Source organism: Myxine glutinosa, chromosome 1 (assembly GCF_964187855.1).
Source record: "Myxine glutinosa chromosome 1, kmMyxGlut1.1, whole genome shotgun sequence".
NCBI lineage: Eukaryota > Metazoa > Chordata > Myxini > Myxiniformes > Myxinidae > Myxine > Myxine glutinosa.
The window spans coordinates 20,327,971-20,340,582 of NC_136261.1; the positions used below are offsets into that span (position 1 = coordinate 20,327,971).

Here is a 12,612-nt window from a genome sequence, read left to right on the forward strand (position 1 = left end):
AACAAAAACGTTCTTTTATACATATAGAATAACAAGTTTTTTGGGGTTTTTTTGGAAACAGAATCGAGGCTCGTATGAGAGCTAACATATTGAATATGAAAACATGCACAGACACATAAAACATGCAATGAAGGGAAAGGGAGACAAGAGGGGGAGAGAGGGAAGCACACAAGCACAAGAACAGAACAGGGACGTCGGTAGATCTGTGGAAGTGGAAGGGCTGGGGGAGGAGGGTGGGGTACACGGTATAAAGCAAATGAACACTTCTAGGAATTTCAGGAAATAAATTGGGGATTTAAAGAGATGGATTTGGGGTGTTTTCATGGGGGTAGAAAAGATCAAGGTTTTGGATGGGGGAAGATAAGAAATGGTGGTGAACAGCTGTTTTAAAGACCTGGAGGGAGGAGAGGGATTGAAGAGAGTGTGGGAGTTTGTTCCAGAGGCGGGAGAAAAGAGGAGTGAAGGTGAGCAGAGAGTCTTGATTTTGGCAATTTCACCAGAAGAGGGTTGCAGGCAGATCTTGTGCGTCTTGTAGGAATATTTGGGGGCAGAGCACAGACAGAACAGGGGGAGCAAGGCCGGAGAGGAGTCGGTAGAAGACAAAGACCACCTATCTGCTTGTGTTGAGAGAGAGAAAGGCCCTCGGAGTGAGCTTCATCGCGGGAGATTCCAATGATTCTGAAAGCTTTGGTTTCTACAGCGTGAGGCCGAGCTAGGTGCGAGGCAGGAGCACCAGCCCAGAGGGGAGAACAGTATTCCATTGAGCTGCAGATGAAAGCCTTGTATGTGGTGAGGAGCTCAGGTGTGCCAAGGAAGGACTTCGCACGACGGAGGATGCCCAGCGGACTGGCTTTGGAGTCCAGCTTGGAAATGTGTTTTTCCCAGGAAAGATCATGGCAGATAGTGAGACCCAAAAGCTTGAGTGACAGAACCTCTTGGAGAGGATTGTTCAGCTTGTTCAATTGAGCTTGAATTAAGTTCAGCTTGATTCAATGCAATTGAGGATTGTTCAGTTTAACATGAAACTGAAATAAAACTGGAGGAATCCCGCCGTCGAGGCCATTATCTGCTTATTGCGTCCACCACGGACTAACGGACCAGAGCCTAGATCTACAGTAATCTATGTACCCCAAGTAAGACAACATGACCCTTCCTGCTGCTCCCATTGGGAGAGAGTGTACTTGCCCTAATAAATCCGCTATTCTGGTGCACGGCCTACGTTGCATCTCAAAACCATGCAGTCCTTCAGATCAGGATGTAAAGGTAGCTTGTTTATTTTCTCAGGTGACCTGTGAAGTGTGTTCGACATTATTGTGAAAGGTGTGTATAGAAATACTTTTACACCTCTTGTAAGCAAGATTGAAGGTTCTTGGCATTTACGGGTACAAAATGGAGAAATATTGAAAACTTGCGGATGTACCTGTCAGAGAGGTGATGGAATGGCATGGGGTTTAATACGACAGTACAGGAGGGCCATCGAGGAAACTATCCCGTGACTGTTGTACACCGCTCCTTTCCTATGCCATCTCCAGGCGCTGCATAACGTCATTGCCGGGTACCGAAGGGGCTCGGCAATGACGCACGCTGAAAGGGAGTACTCAGTTTTCACTCTGATTTCTTGTTTGTTTGTCCGGACGATATCTCAGCCATCCTTTGAGCTAGGAAGCTGAAATTTCAGCACAATAGTGAGCAAGTCCTTTGTCAACAACTGTATTTTTTGTTTTTTGATTAATCAATTAATTGATGAGTTACTTAATTATTATCGATTTATTATATTTATTACTTATACATTTCCTTTCTCATCTGGGCAATATCTCAGGCACCTTTTGACCTAGGAAGCTGATATTTGGACATGACGATGACCAAGTGATTTGGCTGTAACGGGTATTTTTGATTTATTGATTAATCAATTAATCGATCAATTTATTTATTGATTAATAAATTTATTTATTTATTTTTTTATTGACTTATTTCATTTATAAAAGTTACATCTTCGGATGAAGCACGAGTGGTTTAGTTATGCTATTAGCCAATTGATTAAGAAAATATTTTATGATAATCTTTTATTGATTTTAATTATGCAATTAATCGATCAATTATTGTACACCTCTCCCTCCCAATACAGTCTCGATGAGCTGCACGGCGGTATTCCCGGGCGCCAAAGGTGCCCTGGCAGTGCCGCACTGGAGGATATTTAATTATTTGGCATGGGGGTGGTGTAATTTGAATGTATCTGTGCTTGTTTTGTTTTCATCCACATTAACCGAAGAAAAAGGAGGCACAATAGGCTAGTGGCCAAATGAGGTTTTGGGTGGCATACCCCTACCCACGGTAGAACAAGTCACAACCTATTTTTTCTTGAAGAGGGATGTTTGGGGAGTTAGAAAATCATGGTTGTGAACCTGAGATCATTGCACAACATTTTGAAAATCACGTTTACATATGTACCACTGCAGACTGCAAAAATGGATTTAATCGCCACAGATTTTGGCTCATATTGGCTCATATATTTGTTAATACTGGTGCTACAAACACAAATTTGGTACCAAAATGTGCGGAATGATGACATATATATCTGTAAAAACCATTTGTGATGTAACAAAGGCTTTTGTGTGACCTACAGGCAAAAATAGTGGAATTTTACTCAACAAATCAGCTTCGGGTTTACCAATAAATATCAAGAAAAACATTAATTACTTCAAAAATATTGGACTTGCAGTCATACTTGTTACATCAACATAATCCAAGTTTATTTACCCTTTGAAAAATATATCTAATGATATAATTGTCACTGAAATGATATCGTTATAACTGAAATCATATGTCGCCCCACTGATGCTGACCGATAGAAATCCCGAAGCAGATATGCAACATGAAGAATTGACTTGAGATTCTGACACAATTGTGAAAGTGACTTTTATAGACATCATGTTGATATAAGCTATTTCACATATGACGATAATGAATTCATAACATGCACTGTAACTTATGTACATCTATTACATGAAGTAATACATGTAATACATTTAAAAGTTCAGTCACGCTCTTCATCAGTGCCGTCGTCAAAGACAACAGAATCATCAACATTTGGACAATCGTCTGCACTACACGAGCAGAATTCAGTGCAGGTCAGTCCTGCAGAGATACAATGACATGTTCTGCTCTGCCTACAGTCATCGTCGGTGCAGTAGAGATGCGTGAGATCTCGAACCTCCCTTGGGGTTGCATCCTTTTGGAACATGACAGGCTCAAGTTTGTTGTCTCTGACCTGCCATCCATTACCATCGGGGTTCCAAAGTACAGGCTTCGCTACATGGCTGTGGGTCCATATTGCCACCTGGTAATTTGCTCGCTTCAGATGTTGTTCGAAAGCATCGTCTGTTGGTGGGAAGAGAGATGCTGGTTTGTCACTTGTGCAGGCATAAACATAACGAAGTTGGTCGAGTGTGTGACTTGACTTTGAACCATACAACGACAGAGCATATTTTGTGGCAGTGCTGCCGACATTGGTTGTATCTCTGGTTTGGCCTAACCGTGACAGTGGTGCCAAGTGTGCAATGTTTTGCTTGAGTTTCGAATATGCAGTGCGTTTCCCGACTTTGAACAGCGAGGAGGTTGTGTCACAGCCACTTATAGCATGTGATGCTGGCAAGCAACTTGACGTATCCTGACCGATGTCGTCCGTTATTCTGTTGACAGGAATGAATCTCTGACGATTCGTTGTTTTTGTACAGTAACCTGCATTCATGTACACTTTGGTGTCCCCAAACATGCCTTTCCCACAGTAATAGATGAGTAGGACCAACACGTCAGTGTCATCACATCGTACAATGACCCTTGAGTGTGCTCTGGCGAGATGGATAGCATGTAGCAGGAGCCGTGTGTCAGCCTCCTCATGTGTGCTGAACAATTCAGGTAGTTCCCGGATGCCTCTATGATCCACAACTTTAACTAGCAGGCCATCGTTAAAGCCTCCTGCCAGTGTGACAGATTGGTTTTCCTCAAGCTGCAATTGGGCGGCTACTGTCAAGTAACTGCAGAGGAAATCGGCAAGCGCTTATTTGTTTGTGGTGTTCTTCAGGAACTTCCTGTAGTTTGGAACTGTGCGTTGTCCATCGATGACATATCTGGGTGTTGACTCTCCACCAGTGCGACGTTCTCTTTCCAGCTGCTTGATAGAGAGTGGTACATCATACCTGTCAAAAACCAATGTAACTGATGTCACACCTTGGTTACTAGCAAGCAGTGACTGAATCTTCTGCATTATGGTACGTCCGAGATCGTCAAATGTGTCAAACTGGGCTTCATCAAGTGCCTGAAGTAGTGCCATCCCATCAATGACATAAGCAGTATCATGTTGGTCAGAGGGTTCGAGCACCTGGACTTCCTCGCAATTAGCTTCTAACTTCTTTGCCAGATCCTCCTTGTTGGTTTTTCGCATTGTCCCATCATTGTTGAAGAGGGACGGTGGCACAGGAGCCAGTTCATGTGTCAGGACTTGTTCCAAACTGACATCGCGTTTCTTTGAGACAGCAAGCAGCCGCCGGAAAAGTACTTCTGAATCCACCATCAATTTATCTCGTTTGTTGGTTTTCATGGGTTTTGACATGTAAATACCCTCCGAGGCAGTTTGATCAACAGCCACAGACGTGAGGAAACGTCTCACCTCATCCTAGGACACACAGTGTCCTAATTAATGAAGCATGTCAATGAGATGCTTGCTTCCCAATTCATGATGCACCTGCAAGGCTAAACCAAGCGTTATTGTGGAGTACACTCGACGGCTCTGTGATATTATATTGTGACAAATGGCGATCGTCCTCAGGTTGTTCTTCATAACACCTTCATCACTACAGCTGGTTACATTCGTGTGTGATTTCTCACTGGTGCACCACTGAATAAAGTCGTAGAGTGTATTAGGAACGAATTCTGCACAGTGCTGAATATCTGTTTCCTCGACAGGTGCATACATATTTCCAACATGCTCGATATCAGCCATGTGCTTCCTCAGGATACCAGCTGCAGCATGCAAAGTATGTATTTCACTATCTATGGCTGATGGTACATCAGACGGGATGTCTTCATATTCTGGTTCATCAGTCATGCTCTGCAGAATCGTGGCTTTTCTCAGGGCATCACCTAAGGTCACAGAAGAAGAGCATATGATGTCAGTGTGGCCATCAAATGTTACACAGACTATTTGGTCACCATAATATTTAGTTAATCGCTCCTTCAACTTCCAAGTTTTATACTGTTCTGCATTCGTGGTACCCAGTGAAACCAAATATCCAACGTATTCATCTTTCAGGTGAACGAGGGGTGTCACTGTCTTAGTTTTGGAGAACACAGTTTGTTCCAGATAACATTTCAGATCATCAAAAGCTTCATCATGTAATGTGCCCATTGTTTCCTCTCCTGATTTACGAATTGCAGCAGTGATGTTCCGTTCTGAAATATAGTGTGAATAGCATAACCTGTGGTACTTGGCATCATAGGCGAACAAATCTGGAAAGGCAAGCATGCGCATGTGTATTTTATTGTCTTGTCTTTTGTCAGCTGCTGCCAGAACTTTTTCTCTGGTGGACTGTCCAGTTCCTGTAGATACCGGTGTAAGCTTGTTTCTGGAAGTGTTGGATTTTCCACAAATGAAGCAGTTAGTCCTGATGTCAGACCCAGCTGTTTCATTTCTGCTGATTCTTGTGTGTTCTGTTGCCGCAGACGCGCATGGTTGCTGGTCACTCTCACTGGGGTTGGATGTGGAGATATTTGACTTGCTGGTATACTTGGCCCGACACGATTTGTGGAATGATACTTTCAAATCAAGACTCAATATGTCTTGTTGCAAAGGCCAGATACTTTCATAAACGTCATCTTTTCTGATTTGACTTGCTTTGAAGATTGCACTCAAACCATTAAATGTTGGGTTCTTTACAACTTCTTGCTTTTTAGGGTTGAGGGGTTTAAAGCATATGATGCAGTGGTCAGTGTCAATTTTACGACGCTTCACAACAGGTGGTTCCAGATCCATAATTGCAGATCAATTGTCAGCACAAGCATCTGAAATGAAATAATTAAAGATAAGTATATATCAGTAGTTTTAGAAAAAGGCAATCAAGCTCAAAATTGATTTTCTGCAACTGGATTTAAAATCATTCTTGTTTGGTTAATGCATATACATGTATTATAAATTAATCAATGTCGGTTACTTTTAGGGTGGGTGACATATGGTTTCGGTAATAACTCTATTAATTCAACGGATTTATCTTTGAGTTATATTTCTAAAAAGGAGAATGATAGAGGGTTATTTTGATGTAATATGTAGTAATACAACTCAAATACTTATGAAGAAATTAATTGTTTAGTTGATATTTATTGGTAAACCCGAAGCTGATTTATTGCGCAAAATTCCACTATTTTTGCCTGTAGGTCACACAAAAGCCTTTGTTACATCACAAATGGTTTTTACACATATATATGTCATCATTCCGCACATTTTGGTACCAAATTTGTGTTTGTAGCACCAGTATTAACAAATATATGAGCCAATATGAGCCAATATCTGTGGCGATTAAATCCATTTTTGCAGTCTGCAGTGGTACATATGTAAACGTGATTTTCAAAATGTTGTGCAATGATCTCAGGTTCACAACCATGATTTTCTAACTCCCCAAACATCCCTCTTCAAGAAAAAATAGGTTGTGACTTGTTCTACCGTGGGTAGGGGTTTCTCACATTTTAGGCCACTTTTTTAATTTGGCCACTAGCCTACAAGTCTGACATGTTTTTGTTATTTTTTTTTTTTTTTTTTTTTTAGCATGCGAGTCGGGCGTGCAGTTGGTACGACAAGCTGTGCTACGCCTGGGGTGTAAACCCTACCTGGACAGCCAGCGCGCAGCATGCAGCTGTCCTGGAGAAGAAAGGGACGAGCTCTAGTACAATCGGCTTTTTCAGCAAAGGCTGCTCTATTTGCCAGTAGTCTTCACTTCATGATCACAACACAAATTATGCACAATTTAAAATGGACCATCAAGCACACAAATGCAAATTTTGTTTGTATTTATTTTCAATGCCAACAGACCGGCTCGGTTGACGATAGCTAAACGTCGCGAATGTGGAAGTGGAGGCGAAACATAAACAAGCTCCCACATCTTTTACAATCTTATCTTCATCACAAGATGGATCATCCTATGACGAATACTTTACTCCGGAGCAAATGTGCATCGTCGTATTCACAGGTCGTGGCCGCCTGGCCTAGTGGTGACTTTCACCGTGGCTTTCTGTTGGTGGCAAATCTGGCAGTACCTCCCCGGTCTCTGCGATTGTATCGCCCTGCAATGAAGGTTGTAAAAATCAGGCCTGACAAAAGCAGAAGTCAGAACCAGTGAAGACCGAGGGCAGAGGATAGTATCGATACTCACAGGTAGAAGTGCCCACCTCCGCGCCACAACTGCAAGTGGGTAATTCTGAAACGAAGTAAAATTTCCTCAAACAAAACTCGTATCATTTGATCTGAAAAGTCGAGAGAGTTTACGCAATCAGCAATTTGCACAGACTTGGTTGAACCTTTACTGTGACAGGCCACAAATGCAGGTTACAGAATGACTGGAAGAAAGACTGCATTGCACGTTGGTGCATCAAACCATTCCACGGAGGGATTCGAATCCATTGAACTCGGTCTCCCAATGTTTGTTGCATGCAAGTCATGTGATGGGAAATGTGAATGAAACACAAACTTCAAGGACCTTGTGGTAAAATATTCTTTTGATATTTCAGAAATGTGTCCTCTCAACGTAAATGCTTAAAGCAATATGTGATAATAAAAAAAAGACTTGGGCATTGAAAACGTTGATTAGGTGAATGTGAATAATGGTGGAATGATGGTGTTTTGGATTCCGACCCACAACCCACAACCCACAGCCCTCTCCCCCCCCCCCCCCCCCTTGAATAAAAACCTACATTATCAGATTTATGTCTGCTCACCTACATTTGTCTGCCAAAATCTAGGCTCTCTGCTCACCTTCACTCTTTCATTCCCCATTTCTCCCGCCTCTGGAACAAACTCCCCCACTCCCTTCAATCCCACTCCTCCCTCCAGGTCTTTAAAACAGCTGTTCACCACCATCTCTTATCTTCCCCCATCCAAAACCTTGATCTTTTCTACCCCCGCTAATTCACCCCAGATACACTTTTTTTGGGAAATTCCAACTTCTTTCCTGGAAGTCCTTGCAGTGTCCATATGTTTTATACCTCTCCCACCTCCCCCCAAGCCCTCCCTCTCCCACATTTCTCCCAAAGTCCCTGCTCTCAAATGTTGTTTGTGTCCTTCCCCCTCTCTCCCCATCTTGTCTGCCACTCCCCTTGTTTTTTGTGTTTTATGTGTCGGTTTGACTTTTTGTGTGATTGTTAGCTCTTTCACGAGCCTCGATCTTGTATACAAAAAAAAAAAAAAAAATGTCTGCACATCGGTGCTCACTGGTCGTTTTGTCTCGAGATTCGCTCGCATTTATTAAATCCCCTCTTTGTTGAAAAATAGTTGTGCTACAGATTCCGTTACCTCCGCCACCTGAGGCGGAGAGGTCGTTTTCACCCCCTGCCTGTTCGGCCGTGAGTAGGATATCTCAACACAAAAACTCGTGGACTGATTTGGAGTAAACTAGGTGGAGGGGTTGTGTGAGACAAGGACTAATCGATTTGATTTTGGTGAAGATCTCAATATGGATTCGGATATGAGAATTATTTCATAATTTAAAGTGATTCTTCACCATTGAGTGATTGGGCTAAAACGGATACATACCGGGATATTTCAAAAAGTTATGGACGGATTTGGACGACACTTTGTGGATGAGTTGGGTCGGTGACGAGAACAAGCCGATTAGATTGTGGTTTAGGTCCGAATCCGGATCCGGCCTATCAGTGGGATGCAAAACGTAAGCCGTTCAGCCCGGTGGAGGTACGCGCTCTACCGAGTACCGTTCTAGTTCGTAGTTAAGCTTCCGCTCAGTCTGGTAGTTGGGTGGTTTGCCTCCAATCTTGGCCAAATTATACCAAAGACTTAAATGGAACCTGTTGCTTCCTTGCTTGACACTCAGCATTAGAGGATAGAGTAAAGACTAACCCTGTGGGTCCATTGGGAGAAATGTATCTGTGGTGGTATTCCATTGACTATCTGTTAATCCCAGGGTCGTAATGGTGCACCCACCTCCATCTCCAGTCAGTAATACAAACTAATCTGTGGCACCTCAAGCTTAATATGGTATGAAATGACAGTGGGGTAATAGTGGAACATTAAGGAATGCTGGTCTCATCTTGTCCACCCCCGTGTCCTCCCCTAACCCTCAATCTTCTCCACATCCCTAATTCCTCCAAGTCTCCCTCTATTTTGTCCCTCAACCCGACCGATGATTTCCCAGTCTCTTGTTCTGTTACATCCTTATTCGTTCCATGTTCTAGTTCTAAAAAAAAAAAAAAAAGTGAAAAAAAAATTACCTCCATGAGCCTCGACATTGTATACAAAAAAAACAACCTCTATGACGGTGATTATATAAATAAATAACTCGCCTGAAGTGTATCATAACCATTTATAAACATCCGATTAATAAAATACCCCTCACCCTCACCATGGACTGGTATTTGACGAGGTAGAACAAGGTCCAGGTCGGCAACAAACCGAACATGACCACGTTCCCAATCATCCTACAGCTTCGGTAAGTCTGCAAAGCAGAAAAAGTTGGTAAATCTGAGAACTCGCAAATAAATTTGCACAAATATACAATCGCTCGTTGTACACTGGACGTACACACAGAAGGAAGAAGAAGAAGACCAAGGCCGCTCACGTAGAATCTCCAAGCGGTCTGCGGCGTCAGGAATCTTTGCCAGAACCGCGCCACGGGGCCGCGACTTCCTGGAACCTCGACCGGCTCTCTGGGACTCAACTCCTGGTCCCGAAGCCATTGGCGCCTCAAAGCGCGAATCTGCTTCGTCCGAAGCTGCTCGTCCGACGTCGCTGACATGCCTGTGGTAAATCTCGCGAGACGTCGTAGTCATATTTAAGGTTTTCATAATCTCGCGATATTTCCTATGTTGGTGAAGGTTATTTTGATTTCCTTATCTCAATTGTTTTTTTTTTTCAGTTAAAACGCGTCATTTTTGCAATTATATAATTATGTTTGAATACCACAACCTAATAAATTTAGGCAGTAACTGCAATTTAATCGAAATAAAAAGATGTCTGAAGGTGACCGACGAGTTATGGGAGAAACGGAACATTTATAAATGTTTTATATGATATTAAACTGTATTTGCTCCAAAATTCTTCATTTTGCACTCCATAGAAGGAGTGCTTCAAAAAAGGAGGGTGAAAGCAGCTCCCACATTTTTGCGTACGTAATAAACGTATGGCGTCGTGGGAAAGGTTTGACGTTCTGCCATTTTTGATGCAAACACGCTATTCGTGTTGTCACTTGTTGCTGTTATCGGTGGATATTTATCGATTTTGTTTTCTATAACCTTCAAACGTTTTCTGCATTTTAATGCCGACAAACTTTAGATTAGATATCGAGGACTGGTGTCAGTTTCGACTTATAGGGCATTTATTTATTACGTACACCGAAGAAGGACTGAATGGAGCAGGTGGGGTGTCGGGTTGCTCCGTACACCTTATGAACATGTTATGCACACAGAGGAGGAGGAGGCGTGAAAAGAAGGGAGGGAGGTGAGGTAGAACGAGGCGAATGAGAAAAGTAAATTGATGTGCAGAGAGAGGAGAAACATGAAAGGGATCTAAGAGACTAAGAGTGAAGAGACGAGAGAAGTGGAGGAGGGTGATCAGGATAAATGGGTAAGATGTGAAGGGGATGGAAAGAGGAGGAGAGAATGGGACATAAAGGGGAGGGGAGAAAGAGATGGAAAGGGGAGGAGAGAAAGTGATGGAAAGGGGAGGAGAGAAAGGGATAAAAAGGGAGGAGAGAAAGTGATGGAAAGGGGAGGAGAGAAAGTGATGGAAAGGGGAGGAGAGAAAGTGATGGAAAGGGGAGGAGAGAATGGGGTAGAAAGGGGAGGAGAGAAAGTGATGAAAAGGGGAGGAGAGAATGGGATAGAAAGGGGAGGAGAGAAAGTGATGGAATGGGGAGGAGAGAAAGGGATAGAAAGGGGAGGAATGAATGGGATAGAAAGGGGAGGAGAGAATGGGATAGAAAGGGGAGAGAAAGTGATGGAATGGGGAGGAGAGAAAGGGATAGAAAGTGGAGGTGAGAATGGGAAAGAAAGGGAAGGAGAGAATGGGATAGAAAGGCGAGGTGAGAATGGGATAGAAAGGGGAGGTTGAAGGAGCTGGGGCTCCCACGTCGATCGGAAGAATGGACGCGACAAAAAGCTGGAATTCATCCGAGTTGCTTTAATCAAACCAAACACTCAGGCACTCTCAAAAGCCCGTTTATCGGGCAGCAATATATATACATATTATCCCGGAGCGTTTGCCCAGGAAAGGCGAGAGGGGGCATGCCCGGGCGTCCCGACCGAGGCCTGGCAAGTTGAGCGCGGGCCTGCCCGGGCGTCCTGGACGAGCCCGGCATGGTGATCGCTCCGCGTCCTTGATAGGTGCAAGGCGATTGTGAAAACCCAGCGGTAGCCGCTACACACGTCCCCCCAGAATCGACTTGCACCGGCAGGGTCAATTTGAGGGGGGTCCTGATGACCCGGCCGAAGCGACCCCTGGCGGGTCGTGGGAGGGGGTCCGGTGTGGTGGTGGGCGGTCGAGTGGGGGGCACCATGGACGGGGGGCGGCCTCGCCGCGGCGGAAGGGCCACCGGTGGTGGGTGGTCGACGTCCACGTGCGCCGGCTTGAGGCGGTCCACCGCAATCCGGTCCGACCTGCCGCCGATGTCGATGACGAACGACTTGTCGTCCCATCGCAGCACCCGGAAGGGCCCGTCGTACGGCGGCCGGAGTGGCCCCCGATGTGCATCGTGACGCACAAAAACATACTCCGCTGTGCGAAGTGCTGGGGGGACGTAGGACTGGGGGTCACCGTGGTGGGATGTTGGCACGGGGGCAAACCGTCGGGCGGCCTCCTGGAGGTCCGAGCGCTGGTGAGCTGCGGACCAGGGACTGGTAGCGTCGGGCACGAATTCGCCCGGGACGCGTAGCGCCTGGCCATAGACAAGCTCGGCGGTGGATGCCTGGAGGTCCTCCTTGGGGGCCGTGCGGAGGCCCAAAAGGACCCACGGCAGCCGGTCGGCCCAACCGCCGTCTTGAAGGCCGGCCATGAGCGCGGCCTTCATGGAGCGGTGGAATCGCTCGCACAACCAGTTTGCTTGGGGGTGGTAGGCCGTAGTACGGTGGAGCTTGACCCCCAGGTTGCGGGCGACCGCGCCCCACAGCTCGGAGGTGAACTGTGGTCCGCGGTCTGACGAGATGTCCGCCGGTGCGCCGAAGCGGGCGACCCAGGTGGCGATGAAAGCCTGCGCCACGTCGGCGGTGGTGGTGGAGACGAGGGGAACGGCCTCCGGCCACCTGGTGGTCCTGTCCACCATGGTGAGCAGGTGTGTGAACCCCCGTGACGGGGGGAGGGGGCCCACCAGATCCACGTTGACGTGGTCGAAACGTTCGGGCATG

The 12,612-nt window shown here is 45.3% G+C and overlaps 2 protein-coding genes across 4 annotated transcripts in view; one reads left to right on the plus strand and one right to left on the minus strand.

Moving 5' to 3' along the window:
* The window catches only part of LOC137421718 (group XIIA secretory phospholipase A2), a 33,883-nt gene extending 25,918 nt beyond the window's left edge, over window positions 1-7,965 (plus strand). For both annotated transcript variants that reach the window (XM_068108039.2, XM_068108047.2), the window contains exon 5: window positions 6,815-7,965. In XM_068108039.2, the coding sequence (XP_067964140.2) occupies window positions 6,815-6,933 (119 nt within the window). In that variant the 3' untranslated portion in view covers window positions 6,934-7,965. The remainder of the gene's footprint in view (window positions 1-6,814) is intronic.
* Window positions 7,042-10,031, minus strand: NDUFB6 (NADH:ubiquinone oxidoreductase subunit B6). 2 transcript variants are annotated; one of them, XM_068108059.2, is made up of 4 exons: window positions 9,834-10,031; window positions 9,618-9,710; window positions 7,419-7,463; window positions 7,042-7,329 (listed from the first exon to the last, which is right to left on the minus strand). In XM_068108059.2, exons 1-4 carry the CDS (start codon window positions 10,008-10,010, stop codon window positions 7,252-7,254), a joined length of 393 nt encoding a protein of 130 aa, XP_067964160.2. In that variant the 5' UTR covers window positions 10,011-10,031; the 3' UTR covers window positions 7,042-7,251. The 2 variants fall into 2 exon arrangements, with proteins under 2 accessions (XP_067964160.2, XP_078622582.1); XM_078766456.1 differs by having other exon boundaries at window positions 7,042-7,463.
* Between the last annotated feature and the right edge of the window lie 2,581 nt (window positions 10,032-12,612).

Excerpts from the sequence above, each read along its gene's own strand:
- NDUFB6 (XM_078766456.1), bottom strand. The coding sequence starts at position 10,010 with ATGTCAGCGACGTCGGACGAGCAGCTTCGGACGAAGCAGATTCGCGCT. Across the intron at positions 9,711-9,833 it reads AGACCGCTTGGAGATTCTAC|ACTTACCGAAGCTGTAGGAT; the intron begins GTGAGCGGCCTT and ends TCTGCTTTGCAG. Across the intron at positions 7,464-9,617 it reads TCGTCAAATACCAGTCCATG|AATTACCCACTTGCAGTTGT; the intron begins GTGAGGGTGAGG and ends ACTTCGTTTCAG.